At 38.5% G+C, this 23,559-nt stretch overlaps 1 protein-coding gene across 2 annotated transcripts in view; it reads right to left on the reverse strand.

Moving 5' to 3' along the window:
• Positions 1-2,184, reverse strand: part of mtx2 (metaxin 2) — an 82,615-nt gene extending 80,431 nt beyond the window's left edge. Inside the window, exon 1 of one of the 2 annotated variants that reach the window (XM_048533677.2) lies at positions 2,043-2,184. In XM_048533677.2, the coding sequence (XP_048389634.1) occupies positions 2,043-2,082 (40 nt within the window). In that variant the 5' untranslated portion in view covers positions 2,083-2,184. The remainder of the gene's footprint in view (positions 1-2,042) is intronic. The other variant, XM_048533678.2, reaches the window with a different exon arrangement.
• Positions 2,185-23,559: the final 21,375 nt, after the last annotated feature.

A 23,559-nucleotide genomic window follows, 5' to 3' on the forward strand; every position in this document is an offset into this window, starting at 1 on the left:
AAAAATTCAATCCCTTGACCACTGACACACACTGCCAGTTGTGCACCATCTACAACATGCACTGTAGAAATTCACAAAGGATCCTTAGCCAACACTTCGCCAACCCATGGCAACCACAATCTAAATGGACAAGAGCAACAGATACACGGAAACAACTTCTCCTGCAAGTTCCTCTCCAAGCCACTCACCATCCTCACTTGGAAAATACTGCCATTCCTTCTGCGTTGCTGGATCAAAATCCAGAACTCTGTTCCTAATGACATTGTGGGTTTATCTACATCAAACAGAATGCACCAGTTCAAAGAGGCAACTCAGCACCACCATCTCAAGGGCAATTAGGAATGGCTGAGACAGCAACACCCAGAACCCATGAATAAATTTGTTTTAAAAAGCTAGGATAACATATGATTAGCTCAGCAATTTTCACAAAGTAGAGTGCAAATGCATCTGCTGACCTCTTACTTCTAAGTGGGTAGAAGTCATAGGTTTGGAAGGTAATGTCAAAGGAACCCCGGTGAGTAGTTGCTATGGTTAGATGGGATTCAATGAGATATCTAAAAAGGCTCATTTATTTGGAGAGATTGATTTATGATGCTTGGGTTTTGCCACAATTAATATGTATGAAATTAAAGACTGAATAAACTTATCAAAACATTAGTAGACACACTTTCCACAAGATAGATGAGTAATACTTTGTCTTTTCATCACAATTAAAATGGATTGCAATTACAATTTTAAGTATTAAAATGTGATTTTAAGACAGTTCCCATTAGGAATTTACCTAAAATGCTAACTCCTTTCCACAGATACTCCCAGACCTGTTAAGCATTTCCAGGACTGTTTTTATTTCAGATTTATCACTTGCAATATTTTCTTTCACACTGTCATTCTATATCTTAATTGATACAGTAGCTATATGATAATCAATATAGATTATCATTATAGATTATCCCAGGGCAGAAATGGCTAGCACGAGGGGTCATAGTTTTAAGCTGGTTGGTGGAAAGTATAGAGGGGATGTCAGAGGCAGGTTCTTTACGCAGAGAGTTGAGAGAGCATGGAATGCGTTGCCAGCAGCAGTTGTGGAAGCAAGGTCATTGGGGTCATTTAAGAGACTGCTGGACATGTACATGGTCACAGAAATTTGAGGGTGCATACATGAGGATCAATGGTCGGCACAACATTGTGGGCTGAAGGGCCTGTTCTGTGCTGTACTGTTCTATGTTCTATGTTCTATTATGAACTACCTAATGCACAGAAAATGCACAAATTTAACATGCAGTTATACAGTCTATTCATGATCATTTAAAGTATTTCAGTACTTTAAAAATATAAGTAACAGATATTTGGTAATTTAATGCACCAGAATCATCAGATAATTTGAATCATGTGCCCGAACTAAGAGTGGGAACCTCATGTTCAAAGCATGCGTTGTCCCATACGACTTTAATGTTACAAAGATTCAAACGAAGTCATGTAACTGCAGTCTAAATAGTCTATATTTTGAATTGGCCGAGAGGTTACTCAGGCAGAGTTTTTTTTCAAGCTTTGAACTGTTTGCAGCTGAACTGTGAACAACGTAGTATTTACAGTAAAACTCAAAATTAGAAATAATCCGATTGATTTATTCAGTCATCTTCAAACTCGTACGGTGGAAAACAACTCGCGATCCTCAAAACAACAGAAATGTTACAGAGATAATGGGAACTGCAGATGCTGGAGATTCCAAGATAATAAAATGTGAGGCTGGATGAACACAGCAGGCCAAGAAAAAAGCTTGATGACCAAAGCACCGCAGACACTATTTAAAAAGTTAAGCTATTGTTACTCAAAGAATACATGCATGGGTTTTACAACCTAATGTAAGTGCGTAATAAAAATAGAGGCGGCAACTGATCCAAGGTAGGTCAAATTGAGAATCTCACTGGGCCAGCAGTGCCCAATCCCCATCCCGAACCCCCTCCCCGGGTAACCTGTTGCTCTCTCCAGCAGGGACCAAGCTAACCCCGCTATAATAACACGAAGCAGCTCTGAAGTCTTACCTGCCATCTGGCAGACAAACATATCTGTTGCTACTGACATGGCACAAAACGGTTGCTCTCCTGGGCCGGGGAGAGGCTTCAAACTCTTACAGAGACAATGTCAACCACAGCAACCACTCACTTCCGACGGTCTTGCGTCATTTCCTGTTTAGGTCCATCGGTGATGCGCACGTGCGACATCTGCGGTTGTTCTTGGAACTGTTGCGTTGGGGACTTGTGCTGAATTCAAAGCAGCAGAACGCTTGAGTATAAACGCTTGGGCAATGTGGCCTGTTTTGTGGAGGAGCAGAAGAAGAAGATTGGGGTAGGAGTTCGAGTGCTTGGAGCCAAGACTGCTGGAAACACCAACGGTTGAGAGGAACAACTGCATTCTTAAAGCGCCAATCTCAATCACAGCCATCTCAAAACACTTTATAGCCAACAGATTACGTTGTAAGTGTAATTACTGTTGTAATGCAGGAACAGCTACCACAAGTTTCTGTAGCGTACTGAATGAACATAGTGAAACATCCCATTCATGACACAAAAAAAAGAGGAGACATTATTTCGAAAGCTTCTTCAAAGGGTTGGTTTCAAGGGCAACTTAAAGGATGAAAATGAAGTCGAGATGTATAGGGAAGATATTTCAGGGTTTGGCCTTAAGCAACTGAAGGCTTAGTCAGCATTGGAAACAGAGAAAATAGCAGCAGAAATAGGCCATTAAGCCCTTCAAACCTGTTCTGCCATTCAGTTCCTCAGATAAAGAAAGTAAAACTTCATACACTAGTCCAGGTTTGGTTTCACCATGGGCCTGAGCAATTGCAGCAAGACATCCCTCTTCCTGTACTTGAATCTTCTCACTATCATGACCAATATACCATTTGCCTTCTTCACTGACTACTGCACTTGCGTGCATTTTTCAGTGACTGCCATATAAGGACATCCAGCCGTTGTTGCATTACCCCTTTTCCCAATCTAATCACTATTCAGGTAATAATCTGCCTTCTCATTTTTGCTATTCCAGTAGATAACCTCACATTTATCCACATTAGACATTATCTGCCATGCATTTGTCCAATTGCTGAATTCATCCAAATCACGCTAAAGCATCTCTGCATCGTTCCTTCAGTTCACCGTCCCAGCCTTGTGTCTTTTGCAAACTTGGAAGTATTACATTTAGTTCCTTCATCTAAATAATTAAAATATATTGTGAGTAACAGGAATCCAAGCACTGATCCCTGCAGTATCCCACTAGGCGCTGCCTGTTACTCAGAAAAAGACCTATTCATTCCTACTGTTTATTTCCTGTCTGCCAACCAGTTCCTTATTCTTGCCAGTATACTATGAAAATCTGATGCTCTTTAATTTTAGTTGCTAATCTTCTACATGGGACCTTATTGGAAGCCTTCTGAAAACCCAAGTAAACCACTTCCATTGGCTTTACTTCATTGACTCGACTAGTTAGGTTCTCAAAAAAATCCTAAATTTTATCAAGCATGATTTCCCTTTTACAAATCCATGCTGACTCTGTCCAGTACAGTCACTATTTTCTAAGTGTTCTGCTATTAAACCTTTTATAGTGAACTGTAACATTTTTCATACCACCAATGTCAGGCCAACTGGTTTATAATACATTGCTCTCTCTTTACTTTTAACCTCCTGCTTAATTTCCTATAATCTGTCCTCAGAACCTCGTCCTTATCTCTTCTTATGTCATTGGTTCCAATATGTGCAACAACCTCATACAGAGAAAATGATGGAGTAGTGGCAGGAGTTTCTAGGGGTAATTTGAGAGGCACAGCAGAAAATCATCCCAAGGAAGAAGAAACATACTAAGAGGAGAAGAAAGCAACCATGGCAGGTAAAGGAGGTCAGCGACAGCATAAAAGCATCAAAATGGCATACAATGTGATGAAGATTAGAGGGAAGGCTTGAAAGTCCAGCTAAGAAGAACTAAAAATTAAGTAGAAGAAGAATAAGCTAGCTAGTAATATAAACAAATTTTGCAAGAATATTTTTAATTTATGAAAGGTAAGCGAGAGGCAAGAGTGGCTATTGGACATTTTGAAAATGATGCTAGAGAAGTAGTAATGGAGAACAAAGAAATAGTGGAAGAACTAAATAGGTATTTTGCATCAGTCTTCGCAGCAGAAGACACCAGTAAGATACCAGAATTTCAAGACAGTTGGGGGCAGAGGAGAATATAGTGGCCATCACTAAGGAGAAGATGCTGGAAAAGCTGAAATGTCTGAAGCTAGGTACATCACCTAGACCAGATGGACCACGCCCCACAGTTCTGAAGGAAATACCTGATAAGATTGTAGAGACATTGATGGTGATCTTTCAGGAATTACTGGAGCTAGGGATGAACCCAGAGGATTGTAAAATGGCTGACGTAACACCCTGTTTAAGAAGAGAGGGAAGCAGAAGATGGAAAATTATAGGCCAGTTAGGCTGACCCCAGTCATTGGTGAGCCTTTAGGGTCCATTATTAAGGATGAGATTGTAGAGTATTTGGATGTGCAGAACAGGACTGAGTCAGTATGGCTTTTTCAAGGGGAGGCAATGCCTGACAAATCTGTTAGAATTCTTTGAGGAGATAATGAACAAGTTAGACAGTGGAAATCCAGTGAATGTGATCTGTTTTGATTTTCTGAAGGCCTTTGACAGGATCCACACAGAAAACTGTTGAATAAGGTAAAAACTCATGGTGTTAGGGGCAGGTTACTGGCCTGGATAGTGAATTAACTAACAGGCAGAAGGCAGAGTGCCAATAAAAGAGCCCTTTTCAGGATAGGGACGGTGATGAGTGTAGTCCTGCAGTTCTCAGTGTTGGGACCACAACTGTTCACGTTTTACATTAATAGTCTGATCGAAGGAACTGAGGGCATTGTTGCTAAATTTGTATATGACATAAAGATAGGTAGTGTCGAGGAAGCAGGAGGCAGCAGAAGCAGAGGCTAGGAGGGTGGGTAAAGAGTGGCAGATGAAATACAATGTGGAAAAGTGTGAGGTTATGCACTTTGGTTAGAAGAATAGAGACATAGACTATTTTCTAAATGGGGAGAAGTTTTGTAAGTTTGAAGCACAAAGGGACTTGGGAATCCTAGTTCAGGATTCTCTTAAAATTAACATGTAGATTCAGTTGGCAGTAAGGAAGGCAAAAGCAATGTTAGTATTTTTGAGAGGACTGGAATACAAGAGCAGAGATTTTCTGAACAGTTTTGAATCCCATATCTAAGGAAGGATGTACTGGCTTAAAAGGAGGTCTGAAGGAAGTTTGCAAGAATGACCCTGGGGCGAAGACCTTGTTATATGAGCAACAGTTGAGGATCCTGGGTCAGTACTTGATGGAGTTTAGAAGGATATGAGGGGACCTCATTGAAACTTACAGAATACTGAGAAGCCTGGAGACAGTGGACGTGGAGAAGATGTTTCCCCCAGAGACGAAGACCAGGCTGCACAGGCTCAGAGTGAAACAGCAATCCTTTAGAACTGAGGTGAGAAGGAATTTCATCAGTCAGAGTGGGGTGAATGTGTGGAACTTATTGCCACAGAAGGCTGTGGAGTCCAAGTCTTTAGAGTATCTTTAGATCAAGCAATAGATAGATTCTTAATTAGTAAAGGGATCAAGAGTTACGGGGAGAAGGCAGGAGAATGGGTTTGAGAAATATCAGCCATGATCAAATGGCAGAGCAGACTCGATAGGCTGAATGGGTTCATTCTACTTTGTATTTTTGGCCTTATTGATGCACTTTAATTATGATTGTTTTCTGACAAAATATGCTAATCCATATTCCCTTTCCTTGGTGGCTGTTATTGATACAATATCATCCCTTCCTGTTTTCTTCTGTGACTTTTTTTTGTGATATGTTATGGAGCTGGAAGTATCTAACTTTTGTGAACAGCCATTGTGTGCTAAGATTTGAAATGAAGATGGCCATCTTGAGTGGTGTACATTGGTATGAAATATGACAGTTCAAGCAGATAACCTAGCAGCATCCAAAATCAGAAACACCTTCAAAAGCATCAACAACTCAAAAATGTATGTACAGCTGAACAGTGGCCCAAAAATAAAGTCAGTGGCTAAAATCACTGTTAGAAGGTGACTGACTATTGCTGCATTTAATTTGAAAGGTCTGTCACTGTATAGTGATTACTTTTCAGCAATTTCTTTCTATTAAAAGTAAATCCTCATTCTTCACGCTGCAACATTTAAAAAATTGGTATCTGACTGAAATTGGACATAAGCCTAAACTGCAGGACTAGCCAATAGCATTCTATCATTTCTATTATTCTGGAACAACAAACCAAAAGCCCACCAAAGATATATTTTTGACAGTTATGATTAATACATTTCTAAAAGGGCACATGAGAACTGGCAGTAAGTGAATGGTGCCAGTATATGTGGAGAAGCAGTTCCCTTTTAATTTTTTTGCATGTTCAAAGCATTTTACAGCATTTTGGTGTTCATTGTAATTTTACTTTGAAGCAAAAAATGTGGTAAGTGCACTTCACCACCAATTGCTCTTCTGCCTGAAACACTTTTGAAATTAGAAAGCCATACTGTTTTTTTTGCTGTAAGATGTTCCTGCTGGTGTTTGCCATATTACACATAGTGTGATATTGCTGCGTTAATATTGCAAGCTGAGGGAATTCAAAATACACGTTTAACACTTGTTTATTTATGTATTTAATACAGTTGTTGTTGATCCTATTTTGTTTTGTAGGCACTTCTATTGGTAAATTTTTAAAGTTCAATATTTGCCTTTTACTCAAGCCCAATTGCGCATTGTTTTGACTGGATCTGCCTCTTAATGAAGAGGAAAAAATGCAAGAAAATATAATCTCAAATGCGTAGAATTTAGCCAATTTCTGGATTTTGTAAAGTGGCACAAATAAAAGCTATACTTATAAGCATGTGTTCTGCTTTTTGACAAAGTCAGTTCTTCAAATAAATTATCCTATTTCCACTGCCATTCTTCTGAATTAACTAAAACATTAATTTGATGCAAAAGCAAAATGTTCTGGCAATCTGAAATAAAGGGAGAAAATACTGAAAATGCCTAACAAATCTAGTAGCTTCGATGGAAAGATAAACATAGGCAATGTTTCAGGTTTCACAAAGTATCACAAACCTAAAACATTAGGCAAAGTCATGCCGGCCCTGTAGAGATGGGGTTAAGGGTGGAGAGGTGATGGGGAAGATAATAGCAGAGATGGCAGCAAAACAGCAAGGGCTGGTTCCCCAATGTGTTCCCACCATCAAGCAATTTTATCAAGCATAAGCAACAATTCAGTTCAACAGCTGACAAATCAGCTACAACTGGATAATTAAGATTGTCAGAGCTTGTTGCTTCTTGACCTTCCCTCTTCAAGCACTTTCACTTGCTTGCGGGAGGCACAAGGCACTGGTACACACTTAAAAAGCCTCTGATTTGTTGATTTTTAAAGCTTTCAGCAACAATTGAGGAGAAATAAATCGACTTCCTTCAAGCTTGAGATGCTTTTTAATGCAGAGAAAGTACAGCTACTTCCTTATCAGAGATCTGATGGCTTCTGATGCAAACATTCGCACCTATAAGCCATATAGCTACCTGAGAACCAATCACATTGTTATAGGCAAGCAGAAGGCCTTTTTTAGGGTCACCGTTATCCAATGCAATCAGCTATCTGTTGCTGGCTGAATTTCCATTTGTACAAACATCTTGGCTCCTGTTTGTCTGGATCTAGTCTTCCCTCAACTGCTTGAACATAAAGCAGTGCAAACAGCACTCGATCATGGTAACTTTTTTAATACCTTTGATAATCCTTCATTTATTAAACAGTCTTTTTTCCAATTTCAGTCCACAATCAAAAATGAAGAAAATTTACAGGTTTCATAAATTGTGTACAAACAACGTGAAGTTGTGCTGAATCTTTATAAAGCCCTGATTAAGTCCCAATGGTGGGTGTTGCATCGAGTTATGGTCTCATGCTTTAGGAAGAATATGAGAATCCTTCAGAGGGTACTGAAGAAATTTATGGTTTCAAGAATGAGAAATTTTAGTTACAAGATTAGGTTGGAAAAAAGTAGATGAGGGAAAGGAAATTGAGGGGAGATTTGATAGAAATGTTCAAGATTATGACAGATTTAAACAAGTTAGGTAAGAAAAGACTGTCTCTATTGAAGGAACGAAAACTGCAAACACAGATTAAAGATTGTTGGTCAAGAAAGGCTGGACTAATGGGAGGAGGAACTTTTTGAACTGAGTGGGAATGCCCCACAACTCACTGTCCACAAGAAGTTCAACTGAAAGCAATCAGTGACTTCAAAAGGAAATTAAATGAACATTCAAAGGAACTAGACCTACAGAACTGAGATGGGATTCACTTGCCTCTTCCAAGCAAAGCAAGTTTATCCATCAAGGGCCAAATTGCTTCTTTCCAAGCCATACTCTTCCCCAAGAATGTCCTTCCTCATATCAAAGGATTTTTACAAGTCTGTGTCCACCAGATCACCAGATGTGCTGGACATATTTCCTCCACCATATCTAAATTGATGTCAGTCATAATGAGCAATGCAAACTTTGAAATAATTGGACAAGAAACAACCAGCTAGTCCATCCGACATATCTCATATAGTTGTCATTCTTATTCATCTGGACGGAAGGCTGCTTAGTTTGGAGGTACCATGTGGTCTTTTGAGATATGTAGCAAATTAGATTCAAAGCTAATTAAACCAGAAAGAAATCTGGTAAATTCCTTTCTAAGTGTTATAGATAATCAAAATATGTTCAGGAAATCTTTTGCAAAACCAAGTTGGCTCCTTCCAGTTATTTTCTATTCATCTAGATATTTGGTAATTTCATGTTTAACTAAAGACACCTGCATCATCCTTACCACCTACGTTAAACTGTGCAATAAATGCTGAATTAGCTTTTTTTCTCCCTTTTGGAATAGCTTTTATATTGGTCATTCTGTAGTTTGCCTGTAAACATCACTGTGCAAAAGAACTCAGAAATATAATTTTTCCCCTTTTTTTGCCGCCTTGTTTCCATCACGATCCTTGAATATAGATCCCACTACTGCACTAATCTTTAGCTTAATGAACTTCTTGAAAGTTCTCTTGTCGGTTATTAAATCTTTCTTCCTATGTTTAGCAAATTTAGGAATCACAACCACACTATACATTTGCTGTATTTTTCATAATTTGATCCAACAATTTTTTTTTCTGTTGTAGGCATTCAAATATAATGTTTGAGGAAAGAATCTTGCATACATTTTTAGGGCTTACATTACTCCATTTCTGTTTACTCTTTCCCAATCTCAATCAATAATCGATCACTTCCATAATATCTCCTTCAATACTCTCCCCACATTTTGTAGCCTCAAAGCACATCATTTTCAAATTGAGACTCAATTTGCCAAAATATTTTTAACTAATTTCCACAAATTACAATATGTTCAAGAAACCATAGCCCAGATCGTAAATTCAAAACCTCATTATTAAACTGATTTCAAAATTTTCAATGGTTTTGTTTGGAAAATATGAAATACAAATAAGTTATAAATAAAATATACTTTGAATATTCCCACAAAGTGCAATATAATCAGTGCAAGTTCACATTTGATTTCTTTAGCTACATACAGTAACATTACAGATATTATCATGTTTATATTTCCTTTTTGATCAAATTGCTTGAAAACTGTAATATTGCTTTGTTTCTATTTGTCAGCCTAACATATTGATTTTAAAATCACCCGTTAAAAGTACACAGCCTGGATACTGAATAATTGACTGAGTGCAAGCATTTTGGCCTTAAATGATATAGTTAGAAATTAATAAATCATTTGCAATGCTGAAAAATATACCCATTTCAGTTTTAATATCTTTAGGAAAATCTTAATTTCAAATAACATTTATTGACAGCGAGTAATTATTTCCCATTATTTTAAAACTTATTACATGCTGTCTCTCAAAATTTGACAACAGAATTGCAATAGTAAGATTAATTCCAAAATCAATAGATTATCATATCATTGGTTTAGATATGCAATATGATTCAAAGAACGTAAACATAATTACCAATAACTTCGGCACCTGAACAATAGCTAGCCAATTTCTATTTTAGGAGATCAATGAAAATATCAAATAAAAATAACTACAGAAAATATAATCTATAGTTGTATTTTAGATGTCACGGCTGTCATGGTAGATATTAAATGAAGCAATACAAGGTGGCTGTGGGTAAAAAGAAGGTGTTAATATCCCAGAGTTTATTACATTTGAGATGATAAAAGAGTAATGGATGAGGTGGCTGCAATATGAGGCTAAGTTAATTTAGAGAAGCCTCATAATGTATCATATAAAAAGTTAAAGAGGTTATCAGTTTTTTTCCACGACTCCAAAGCAAGGTGTGATATTCTTAGTGCTATTGACAGGATTAAACCAAGTATATGTTGCTAGTCTAATCTATGTGTTTTATTTTTTTTCCAGAGCTTATGGTATGTATACATTTTCATAACTGAGTTGCCAGCTATTTCACAGAAATTTGAACCATCTCCTGCAGACATAGAGCTTTTGTTTAATAAAAGAAAGCCACTATGTAGTGCGACAATGCTGACAAAGAAAGGGGAAGTAAAGAGAGTGGCAATATAAGTTAGGCTAGCACAAATGTTCCCAATTTTATTTTAGCAATCCAGTCTTTTTGTAGAAATGTGTCAGTTTTCTCATACAATTCTTATAATTGTTCAACAACATTTACTCCAATAAGCAACTGCATTAGTAACAACACACCAACAACTGTTAAAAGGATGAGAAGAGATTTAGTTGAGGTGTACAAGAATATGGAAAACAGAAGATACTAATTTATGAGAATTGGTTAAAAAATTTGTGCTCGGGGTAGGGAAATGAAAGGGCTGAAGTTGGGGAGGGGATCTTTTTTATGCACTGAGTTGTTATTATCTACGTTGCAGAAGGGCTGGTGGAAGCAGGTTCAAGATTAAGTTTTAAAGAAAATTGAATATTTACTTCATAGGGAGGAATGTGCATATATGTGCTAAGTGAACCAGGAAGGCACAATGAACCAAATGGCCTCCTTTACTGCTTTATGATTATGTGAAAAGGAATTTGTAATGTTATTTGCATTCCACATGATCAAAGGTCTCAATTGAAAGTACAGGAACTTGATTGACAAAGAATGTAATTAATTTTGGTGGAAAATGCCTTAAATTTGTATAGCGCGTTAGTTTTGAGATATGTTTACAAACAGATGAAACTGGGAATGAAATATTATGGAGTATGTGACTTTTTGAAAGGACTGACAGGAAGGACAGGGTGGTGGATAGCAGTGTTACAGGACACAATACATGAAACAGCAAGGAATGGCCTTCAGTCAGAAGATATAGAATCCATATGATGGGAGCTAAGAAATAAAATGGGAAAGAACACAATGGTAGGAGTAGCCTTTATGTCATCTAACAGGAGCTATACAGTGGGACAGTGATTAAATCGAGAGATAATGAGAGACAGTTTCTAAGGATAAGATGTTGTTGATCCAATCAGGGATCAGGCTATTTTGAATCTGATAATGTGCAATGATGCAAACGTAATAAATTAACTGAGAATACATGATAATCTGGGAAACAGTGAGTATAAAACGGCAGAATTTAGCATTCATTTTGAGAGGGAGGAACTTGGATCTGAAACAACTGTACTAAGCTTAAATAAGAGTAATTAAAAAAATAATAAGGGCAGTTGGCTGGAATGGATTGGAAAAGGATTTTAGCATCTACAGTAGTGGAGAAACAACAACTGACACGTTTAGAAAATAGCTCATAGCTTACAACAAAGATATGTTCTAACAAGGAAGACACGTTTTAAGTTGGTGTGAGCCTATCATGGTTAATTAACAAAGTTAAGGATAGCATCAAATTAAAAAAAGCTGGCAAAGATTAGTGGTAATTGAGAAGATCGGGGAAGTTTTAAAGGACAGCAAAAAATGAAGCAAGCAAAAATAAACTTGCAAATAGTGTCAAGATGGGCAGCAAGACTGTAAGTGCATAAAGAGAATTAGGGAAGCCAAAGGGACCAAAGGCCTCCTAGACAATGAGCAACGAGGCTGCAGAAATAATTCGGAGAACCAAGAACTGGCAGAGTCACATTAATAGTTTGCAGCAGTCTTCACAATAGAAGACAGTAATACCATTCCAAAATTACTAAATAATCAATGAACGGAAGAAATAATGCAATAATATCACTGAAGAAAAGGTGTTTGGGAAATTAATCAGGCTAAAGACCAATGAGTGCCCTGGGTCTGATGGAATGTATTCTGAGATGTTAAAGGAATAAGCCACCGAGATAGTTGATGCGCTTTTAGTAATCTAAGAATCCTTAGATTCTGGAAAACTTCTAGGGATTAGAAAACGACCAATGTAACACCTTTATTTAAAGAGAGAAGGAGTCAGAAAACCAGATAACTATAGACTAGTTAGCTTAATATCTGTTATTGGGAAAATGTTCAAATTCTGTTATGAATGATGTAATAGCAGTGCATTTAGAAATATGGAACACAAAGTAGAGTCGGCATGGCTTCATGAAGATGAAATCACGCTTAACAAATTTCCTAGAATTCTTTGAGGTGCTAACAATCAAGATAGATAAAAGGGAAGCAGTGGATACATTTTATTTGGATTTTGAGAAAGTATTTGCTAAGGTTCCACACATAAAGTTACTTCCGGACCCATGGTATTGCAGGTATTAGCATGGGTAGAGGATTGGTTAACCCATAGAGACTTGGAATGAGGGCGTATTTTCAGGGTACAACCTGTAACGGTGAAGTGCCACAGTGATCAGTGACGGAGCCATGATTATTTTTGCAAGATATATAATGTCTTGGATAAGGAGAGTAAATGAACCATCACCAATTTGTGACTGACACAGAAGTAGGTAGGACGGCAAGAGGAAGCACATTACCCAAACTCATTGAGACTGACTTCTTCCTGTATCCAGTGGAGGGAGCTTGCAGGCAGAGATCTCACTTTGGTGCCCCCACAGATTCTGTCTCTCTATCTGTGATAAACATTGTAGGGAAGCCTGAAACCTGATGGCTACCAATGGCTACATGAAAAACGTTAACCTTATGACTAAGTGAGAATGCAAATTGGATGTCGCATGGAAACTTCTTTTCAGCTTCCACATGAACAGGCAATTTTCAGTATTACTGATATTTATCTCCAAACTGATCATATAACACCTTTAGGGGACTTCGAGAGACTCAGAGTCTACTCTTCTGCTGCTATTGTCTCCATGCATACCTGTTGTTTAAGGTTCTTGAGTAGCTTTGTAGCTCAGGTTTGCTGAGCTACAAATTTGATTTGCTCACCAAGCTGATTCGTTAGTTCCCAGACAGTTCATTACCCTGCTGGCTAACATCATCAGTTTAGACTCCGATGAAGTGCTGTTGTGTTTTCCTGCCTGATATTTAAACTCTGGTGTCCGTTGGATTTGCTTACTTCATTACCAGTTTTCCTTCGCAGTGGTGTATATATAGGGTCTAATTCTATGTGTTTGTTGATGACCTTCTTAGTGGGGAAGCAGGCCTCTCAGAATTCCCATACTTGTCTCTGGTTGGCCTGCCCTAGGATCTTGGTGTTGTCCCAATTGAACTAGTGGTTCTCCTTATCTGTGTGAATGGAGATGAATGAGTGTTGGTCATGTCTTTTTTTGCTAGTTGGTGTTCATGTACTCTTGTAAGGAGGTGATTAAATCCAACGGACCCTGGAATTTAACTACCAGGCGAGAAAACAAAACAGCGCTTCATTGGAGACTGCACTGATGATAATACCCAGCAGGGTAATGAAACGAACCAGTTTGGCAAGCAAACCGACCATAGCATCCACAACCCAAGCTACAAACCTACTCAAGAACCTTAGAGACCTGCGGGCGTTGTCCGCTCAAATTGGCCCGGAAATGGGAAAAACTATGCCAAACGATAGAGTGCTACCAACAAAAAACTCTACTTCCTACATGGATGCCTCAGGAACCAGGTGTTACCACACAGTGTACGATACAAAACCCCATCATTAATCCACATGCATATAGGACAGCAGAACACAATGGCCACAGGATGGTGAAGGTAATGCTCAATGATGCACACAACCGGCTCCATAGATATGATAGAGGAATTACGTGCCAAAAACCTAAACACTACCAAAGTAGACTGGACAACAGACTTAGAACGAGGCATTAACATCAGTCATCAGGTAACAAGAACCAAGAAAAGACAGATGCTATGAGAAAAACTAACCAAACTAACCCACCAAAGGGATTACCATAGGTCAGACACTTAAATGAGAAACCTCTCAGTCAGGAAACTAACAGACACATAGAAAGCTGTTCTAATAAGTGGACTCAACTACAATCTCAGAGACATTAACACCACAGAATTTACACTAGAAGCCATACTGAAGACCAACAGCATCAATGGGGAAACACAACAAGCCATAAGACAGACAGTAATTCTGACACTGTCTGGAAGGAGTGAACTTGACACTCTCAATGCATCAGAAAGGAAGGCCCTAGCAGGACTGAAAAAAAAGACAAAAATGTCATATTACTACCAGCAGACAAAGAGTGCATGACAGTAATACTAAACAAATGGGACTACCTCACTAAAGCACTGACAGTCCTTGCCGAAAGAAACATGTACCAGGCAGGTGCCAATAGACCCGGCACCGCAACTGGGTAATAAATTCATCAACACACTAAAGAGACTCAAACAGACTGGACAAATCAGCAAAACAGGCAACCTAGAAATGAAACCAGAAGGGACAAACAACCCCCCCCCCCCCTGCAATATACCCCTCAGACCCATAGTCTCCCTTCCAGGCACACCGACATATAGGTTAGCCAAGGAGTTGCAACAAAGACTAAAGCACCTCATCAGGAAGTCACCCCGCTCAATCCACTCAGACCAGGAGTTCCTGAAATCCCTCAAGGATGTACGAATAGACGATGACAAGACCACGGTGTCATTTGACGTTACTGCCCTTTTCACATCGATTGACATACCACTGTCAAGAGAAGCACGAGCAATGCTTCTAAAAGAACGAGACCAGAGTGACGAGATTACAAAGTGTGGAGCTGGATGAACACAGCAGGCCAAGCAGCATCTTAGGACCACAAAAGCTGACGTTTCGGGCCTAGACCTTCATCAGAGACCAGAGTGACACCATCTACACAGACAACATGCTGAAACTATTGGATCCATACCTCACAACCCACTTTACCTTTAATGGCCAAATCTACGAACAGACCCCACGGGGTCACCTAATCCCAGGCTAATAGCAGAAGCGATGATGCAGAGACTCAAAAGCACGGCCCTTCCACAATCCACCTCAAACTATGGATCCAATACGTGGACGACACTTTGTCATCATCAAACGGACCAAACTAGAGGAGACATACCAACTAATAAACAACACTCTCACTGGTATCAAATTCACCAATGAAGAGGAAAAGAACGAACACCTCCCATTCCTGGACATGATGATAGAACACAGGGCCAACCGGGCATTCCTGATGAAGCTATACGGAAAAGCCACACACACTGACCAAGTACTAAATTTCAACAGTAACTTACAAATGAAGTGGGTTATTTATTTGAGTGACAACACACTGTAGCAACCCGGCACTATGCCAAAAAGAAGAAGAGTACTCCACCAATTATTTCAGGACAACACATACCTGAACAACTGGATTGAATGATACCTATCACACGAACAACAACAGGAAGACACTGCATGCCCGAACACATTCATACAACAACAACATATCCGAACTAACCACAAGAATCCTATGGCCATTGGGCATCAGAGTAGCGTACAAACCTACATCAACCCTATGCCAACTGCTAACTCAAACCAAAGACCCCTTATCCACTATGGACAGAACCAACGTAATATACAAAATTCCATGCAAGGACTGTGACAAACATTACATTGGACAGACAGGAAAAAAATAGGCCATATAAGTACATGAACACCGACTAACAACAAAAGACATGACTAACACCCACTCATCTCTATTCACACAGGTAAAGAGAACTACCAGTTCAATTAGGACAATTCCAGCATCCTAAGAGAGACCGAACAGAGACAAACATGGGAAATCCTAGAGGCCTGTTGTCCACCAAGAAGGCCATCAACAAACACATAGAACGAGATCCCACATTTACATCACTGCGAAGGAAAACTGGAAATGAGGTAATCAAATCCAATGGACCCCGGAGTTCAAATATCAGGTGGGAAAACACAACAGTGCTTCATTGGAGGTTGCACTGATGATGTTACCCAACGGGGTAACAAAATGTCTGCGGACTAAGGAACCAGCTCGGCAAGTGAACCAACCACAGCATACATGTTGTGCACTTTCTTCTCAGAAAATCAATCTAAGTCTTCCTTTGATCACTAACTATTAAACCACACAGACTTATTCACAGGCAGACTTCAGAACAGGTCATATAACCTCCTTCATTTGCTCTAAACTTAAAGTTACAGTCCCCAAATATTATAATGTTATGAACCCCATTATGTAATATATATCTACTTTTCCTGAGGAAGAAATGAAGAAATGATTTTAGCATGATAGCTTTATTGTGAACCAAAGTCCCAGCAAAGGAGTTTTAACTATACCAGTGTGTTGTTTTCGAATATTCCTCATTTCTTTTTGTCATATTTCATTGCAGTGCCTAATTTGTTGCCAAATCCTAGGGAGTTTTCTGATATGAGTTCAAATCCACTGGGGATTTCAACAGCAAGCGGTACATTTAAGTCATAAGAATCTGTGGAAAGGAGGAGATCTCTAGAGAAGTGAGACACAACGTCATGGGAACCACAATGGTCCTCTGTGAATTGATACCGAAGTGCACTGGAGAATTGTGTAGACTGTTTATACAGAGGCTGTCACTACTTTCACTGCTGTCATGAATGAAATGTAGTATTCAAAGATTAAAACATTAATGTTCTTACTGTACATAAGCTTGACCCTTTTTATACATGCTCAGTTTTAGTTTCATTGCATACATTTGCATAAATTCATTTGTAAAAAATCTGAGCTTGAGATATTTAATGCAAATAATCTTCCCCAGTAGTCTGGTGAGCAGTTGCTTGCTGTGGGCATGCAGTGTGAACTGTCATTTGTGCTAAGTTCTCTGAATTAACCTCAAAAAATTAAATGTCAAAGCCGAGTAATTTTGACAGACATTAATAATAGATAGCAAGATCAGATCACCAAGATTTCTTTCTTTTAACAAAAGTGTTATGATTCCTACAGATAAAATAGTGTCACATTCAGGCAGGTGTACATTACAAATGTTAAAACTATTTTCAAATGTGAACAATATCTTTAATATGACTGGTATGGTGCTGTGGTAATATCCCTACCTTTGAGCCCGGGAGGTCTGGGTCCAATTCCCACATATTCCAGAGCTGTGTAATAATATCTGTGAACAGGTTGATTAGAAAATAGTTTTTTTTTAGCATGTATTTTTCACATGAAAGTGTCGCATGATTTTGACAATTTCAGCTGCAGTACATTCCTGAAATCAGAAGTTGCACGACAGGTGATGGGCTTCTGAAGCTTGTGATTTCGAATAAACCTGTTGGGCTATAACTGGTGTCATGTAACTTCTAACTTTATCCACCAAAGTCCAATACCGGCACCTCCACATCATTGCCAAAATGCAAGCAAATGTCTGATTAAAATGGCTAATCACAGCCACGTGTTGAATTCACACAACCCATGATTTAAGGATGAGCCATCAACAGAACAGATAATTTACCAGTTCTGAGGAATGGTCACTCAACCCAAAACATGAACTTTGATTTCTCTCCACAGATGTTGCCAGAATGGGTGAGGTTTTCCTACAATTTCTATTTTTGTCTCTGATTTACAGCATCCACAGTTCTTTTAGTTTTTAGATAATTTGTCTTTTGTCTTCACTGAACAATGTTGACATAAATCTCAATGTGCTTTAGACAAGTAAGGATTTGGATCTTATCAGCATTTCTATGATGACTCCTCACCCTGTACACCAAGACCATGGCTGTCTGAAATTGTCAGGCAGTGAAAAAGCACAACACAAGATGTTTACTGGACTGATGCATGAAAATATTTAGCAAAGGACTTTGGACTTGTAATAGATCGCATGGATAGGCCAACCATGTCTGTTACCCGCCTTTTTTTAAAAAGCAGAATCTGTCATGAGATAGATACATCTGAAATACCATCTGAATTGCTATCAACGCAGTGTGAAGATCACTACACAAAGAAATGAAATGCAGTTTGAAAGTGGAAGTCAGACTCACGCTAACACCCTGTCAAAATGTTACTCAAAATTAATCTAACCTTCTAACAATTCAAGTATGTGAACCCTTGCTTTTAGAGGAAACGAGAGCCCTCTGCTTTTACAAGACCTCCATTAAAGCAAAAATGTTGGTTTATCTAAGAAACTAAGAACTACTATGAAAGAAACTGAAATAATTCCAGATTGTGAGCATTTTATCTTTAATCATCTGTTGTCTAATTTTTCTGTGTATGATAGTGTGTGAGATATAAGATTTTAACCCTATGAGGTAAATGTATGATAACAAATTTTCTTTTAAGATTTACAGAGGCATATTTCTAGATCCATTTACATTAGTGCATAATATTCTAACAATAAGATGATGCAGTAACGTAACAAAAACAATTTGATCACAAAAAAAAGTTAGAAGATATAATGTCTCTGAACAGTATGAGCCAAGGTAAAAGAGTTGGAAAATCTGTGAGATGATCAGTGTGAAGCTTTTCAATGTCAAAAAAACGCCCCATTTCCCAACCTTGTCTTGGATGGCAAGACAGGATTCTCACTAGTAAGAAGTGAGAGTCATATTTGCATGCATTAATGTCTCATTATTTGTTAATGTTGTGTCATTTGTGTGCAATTTCTCATTTCCACACATTGCCGGATAGAGACTAGATGGTGACAATTCCAGACATGAAAGCCAGAGTAGTTACCTGGAGACTTCAGCTCCCCACTTGCTCCTCCAGCACTCCATCTCTTTCACCAAGCATCAAAATCTCAGGCACGCTCCATTGTCAGCTACTGCATGTGCCCCTTCCATGCATCTTGACATCTGATGCATAACCAGTCTCACTTTATCCTTATTACACATTTTCAAATCAATTACAGTATGGTCTACATGTTAGTGTTGCATCTTGGAATGCATTGGCACATGTCGTGTTGCCAGGAAAATTAGCATTGGGGGACAGATACCCATTTCATAGTTTCATCCTGGTGTATTTCAGGGATCCTTGCTCACCCCATAGCAGTCTCTCATTTTGTTCCTACTTCAGTGCTTTTCCTTACTTGACTTTTTGTCCTTTGTGCTCTCAGTTGAAACTTAAAAGCTCCCAGTTCCTCCATCCTGACTTGCCTTTTTATTACAGAGACAAAGTCAGGAAGGTTGATATGGTTTCCAGTAGTGACTAGTCAGGGAGTGGACATGTTGCTGTACATCACCATGCTGTTACACCTGCACCACATACCAGTCACATATGTGCCAAACACACTGCACAATATGATTCCAGTTCTGAAGAAGTCATACAGCACTTGAAATGTTCACTCTGTTTCTCTCTCTACAGATGCAGCCAGACCTGCTGAGTTTCTCTAGCATTCTGTGTTTGTTTCAGATTCCCAGCATCTTCAGTATTCTGTCATTATTCAAGTGAGGGATGATGTTGCATTCAATAGTGAGAGTGGTAGACCATGAGCCTTTGCGGGTTCAATATTACAGTGCTAGCTGCAATAAAGAACTTCTCTAAAAAAGGAAATCACACGTACTAGTTTTCCTTTTGAATATCTGTGGAATCTGATGTGGATATTTAATATTCATGCTGTTGTAAATGATAAATGTGCATGTGTATACGTATTGGTCTGACTGAAATTTTGAAACATTTTCTCTAAAATAAAACACACCTAATAAATGAACATGGTGCAAGATAACAACTAGACCTAACACTTAGCCTTGCAATTTCAGAAAAGCATATTTAGATGTTTTGCAGATGTGATATAATGTTTGTGATCAGGATGCCACGGTGAATTATGGATAAAACAACATATGATCTGTATGAATTCTTTACTTTTTGACCAAAGAAATAGCATTTACTTCAGTTGTTTTTGGTACACATTTGTTTATAGATCATAATGTGTGACACTTGGAGGTGAGATATATATTTCAGCTGCTGTGTCATTCGTACATGTTGAAATGCAATTGAAGTAGAATTAATTAAATGTTAAACAATATTATCTCCATAACCGTTTAAATGATCTGGATGTGCAATAAGAAAAATCAATAAACATATCAACAAAGAAGACAACAATATTTATGTACATTTTTTTCACCATGAAGCCATAGGACATTCATCATTTGTGAGCCAAGCTGGATCAGCCTTTGCTTTCTTACATGTGAACAGACCACATGATTTGGGTGGAACTCCAATGTAGAGCAGAAAGTCTTGTAACAATGAGAACACAAATTGCACGTTTTGGAATCAAAATTTCAAATTCTTGTGGTGCAATAATTCATTCATATTTTCTCTCTGACCCTAGTAACTGCCTGATAATCCTCAAAAGTGAGAAAATTCCAGGAACAAATAGTAAGCCAAGACTGTTGGTGAAGATTGGTGTGTTTCAGTAATGCATACGAGTTATTTTTGAACTGGCAATATTCTTGTATCCAATGCAGCTGTTCGTATACCCCGTCAAGATACCTGTTCAAGAGCTAGTACCTATCAGTTATATGTTTAAACAAGTCACGTGGATAATAGCAGTTGAAAGAAATACAGGTTTGTTTTCCACTTGGTCCACTGGGGTGGCTTTGACTGTGGTTCCCTAAATACTTTCAGAATTGTAGAAGTTTGCGAAGTATAGCGTACAACTGGGGACCGCTACTCTTTTTACTTTTTTTACGACTCTGCTGTTTATACAAATATTAGTTTAGTTTATGCTCTTTATTGAAATATAAAACATATCACCATAATCATAAGAATATATGGCGGTAATAATTTGAAGACTTGATTATTAAATTGAACCTTTTTTATCGCAAGGCTAAGTAAACATAAATAATACTTCGCGCTGTTTCTTTGCGTGAGATTTAATCTTAGATAATTACTTAGGAAGGAGGTCTATACTTTCTGTATATACAGAAAATGGATGGAGCCAGTCTTGTTAATAATTGCAGATGCGGGGTGTCAAACTTTAGTAATTCTACAGGAACATTTATAAGGGGATCTGTTCGAAAGATGCTCCATTTACTATTTGCGAATCGAAATGAATAAAGCCAACACATGAACAGATTGCCTGTAGAATCATTGGATACTGGCTATATACACAGTTGCTGAATTGAAGTAGACAGTGTAAGATGGTGTACCCGTTCACACTTATCTTGCTTCGAATAAATTACACTGCTGACCAGTTTTAACTTAATAAGGAAGGGAGTTGAAGTTATTGCTGATAATTTAAGATGTTTACATAGTATGACTATTTTTCTTTCCAATTATATGCTGTAACCTTGATAAGAAAGAAATAACTTGCACCTATTCAACCTTCCTGAGCTTAGGGTTTCTCAAAGTGTTGCGCAGCTAAATAACTTGTAGTCGTTGCTGTGATGTTGGGAAAGGCAGCAATTAATTGGCGCACGGCAAGATCCCAGGAAGAGCAGCCAGATGATGTGGCTTTCTGTTCGGCCTCCACATGTCTGTTTTTAGTTTTGTAGGTTGATAAGTATTAGCAAATACTGGAGACCTCCCCTGCTCTTCCTTGAGCTGTGCCGTGGGACTTTTTGGGTATATCTGAGAGGATACAGAACGTTTAGTTGAACATCTCGGAAATAAAAGCAGCCTAATTCTTATCTTATTACAGGCGCTGCAGCCTGTGTTATACGCTCAGATGTCCTGCAGCGAGTTTTAAGCCATAATTCTTCTGTCTCCAATACTGAATTAAATGTATAATTTATTTGGTAACCAGAACATAATGTTTAAACGTCGACCAAGATGTTTGTATGTAACTTGTTTTAACGAATAAGTAAGCCACGCGATTCCGTTGTAATGAAAGATGCATGACCACGGTTAGGGATACAGTTGCAGGAGAGCTTTCGACTAAGCAGCAGGTCAACCGTACCTTCATCCAATTCCATTGTTGTAACCCTATGGGCCGCTTCCTCATATGCAAGCAAGCATTTCTCTAACTGCAACAATACTGGGGACACATCACGGCCAGTCACCGATGAATCCTGGTGAAAGAATGTGATTTAATGTGGCATTAACTAATTGCATCCTAGCCCTAAACCTAACCCTACCGCCTTGTTTAATATAACAGAAATGTATGGCCAAAAAAGCAGCCGCACAATCCTGTTACGAACCCTTTTAGTTGTTACTACTATGATTTCTCAATATTCAATTTAAAACGGGCCTCATGCGTTTAAAAAAGAATCTCCCCAACTATTGTACGGTTTAAAAATTTAGCAAGCCAGCTCATTGTGGATATAAAACGGAAAATTACCCAGAATTATCCAGTGACTTTTCTTCCAGAAAAATACGCGTAAGCTAAATTATCTTCGATATAATTTAGACATACATAGACATTGAACTATCGGTGCAAACACTGCTCAAAACGCTGATTAGAGTTGGAATACTGTTCTTTGCCCCATTCTGCAAGCCGGGCGGATGCTATGGGCCTCCTTTTGATTCTTGTGTTCTGCTGTGTATTGCGTCTGTTTTTCCGTAATCACTAAATTGTAAGAAACTGCAAAATGGTTATGAACAACAAAAAAAAATCAGCTGCTGAACATTACCTTTACAATAGTAATTAACAGTCATTTTAATAATCTGGACCCGATACAAATACTACTTAAAATCTATATTTACTTTGGGGATTAAATTGTTTCCACTTTAGGCATCCGGTATTATCTTCAAACACTTCCAGGTCGTATAGAAAGCTTAGCTTTATTTGATCTCGATATCATGCTTTGTCACAGAGACATGCACGTTTCTCCATTTTCCACACGACGTACTTGGCCGCTGTTAGTGAGCTGCCAGTTAGTGCCGAATTAGATACCAAAGTGTGGAGCTGGATGAACACAGCAGGCCAAGCAGCATCTCAGGAGCACAAGAGACAGTTTGGTGCCACAGATTATGCCAACTGGATATTGAATAGAGAGTGCCCAACCTCGTTAGCAGTGGCCCTTCCAAGCCCACTAATCTGTCAGCATTGAATTTGAGTTAAGGTGCCAGAGGTCAGTGCCTAATCAACTGAATCTACACGCCCCATATAACTTTGCAGGTTTCACGGAATATACGATGTTTGGAATATAAATTGACAAGTTGCTGCATCTTGGTTATTTTATTTTAATATGACTCAGAAAGGAAAGACCGTTGACAGTGACCAAAATTATGGATTATCTAAGACTGCTTGTATTGTAGTTGAGGTAACACCTCATTTAATTCTAAGTACAT

The sequence above is a fragment of the Stegostoma tigrinum genome, chromosome 7 (assembly GCF_030684315.1).
Source record: "Stegostoma tigrinum isolate sSteTig4 chromosome 7, sSteTig4.hap1, whole genome shotgun sequence".
NCBI classification, from domain to species: Eukaryota; Metazoa; Chordata; class Chondrichthyes; order Orectolobiformes; family Stegostomatidae; genus Stegostoma; species Stegostoma tigrinum.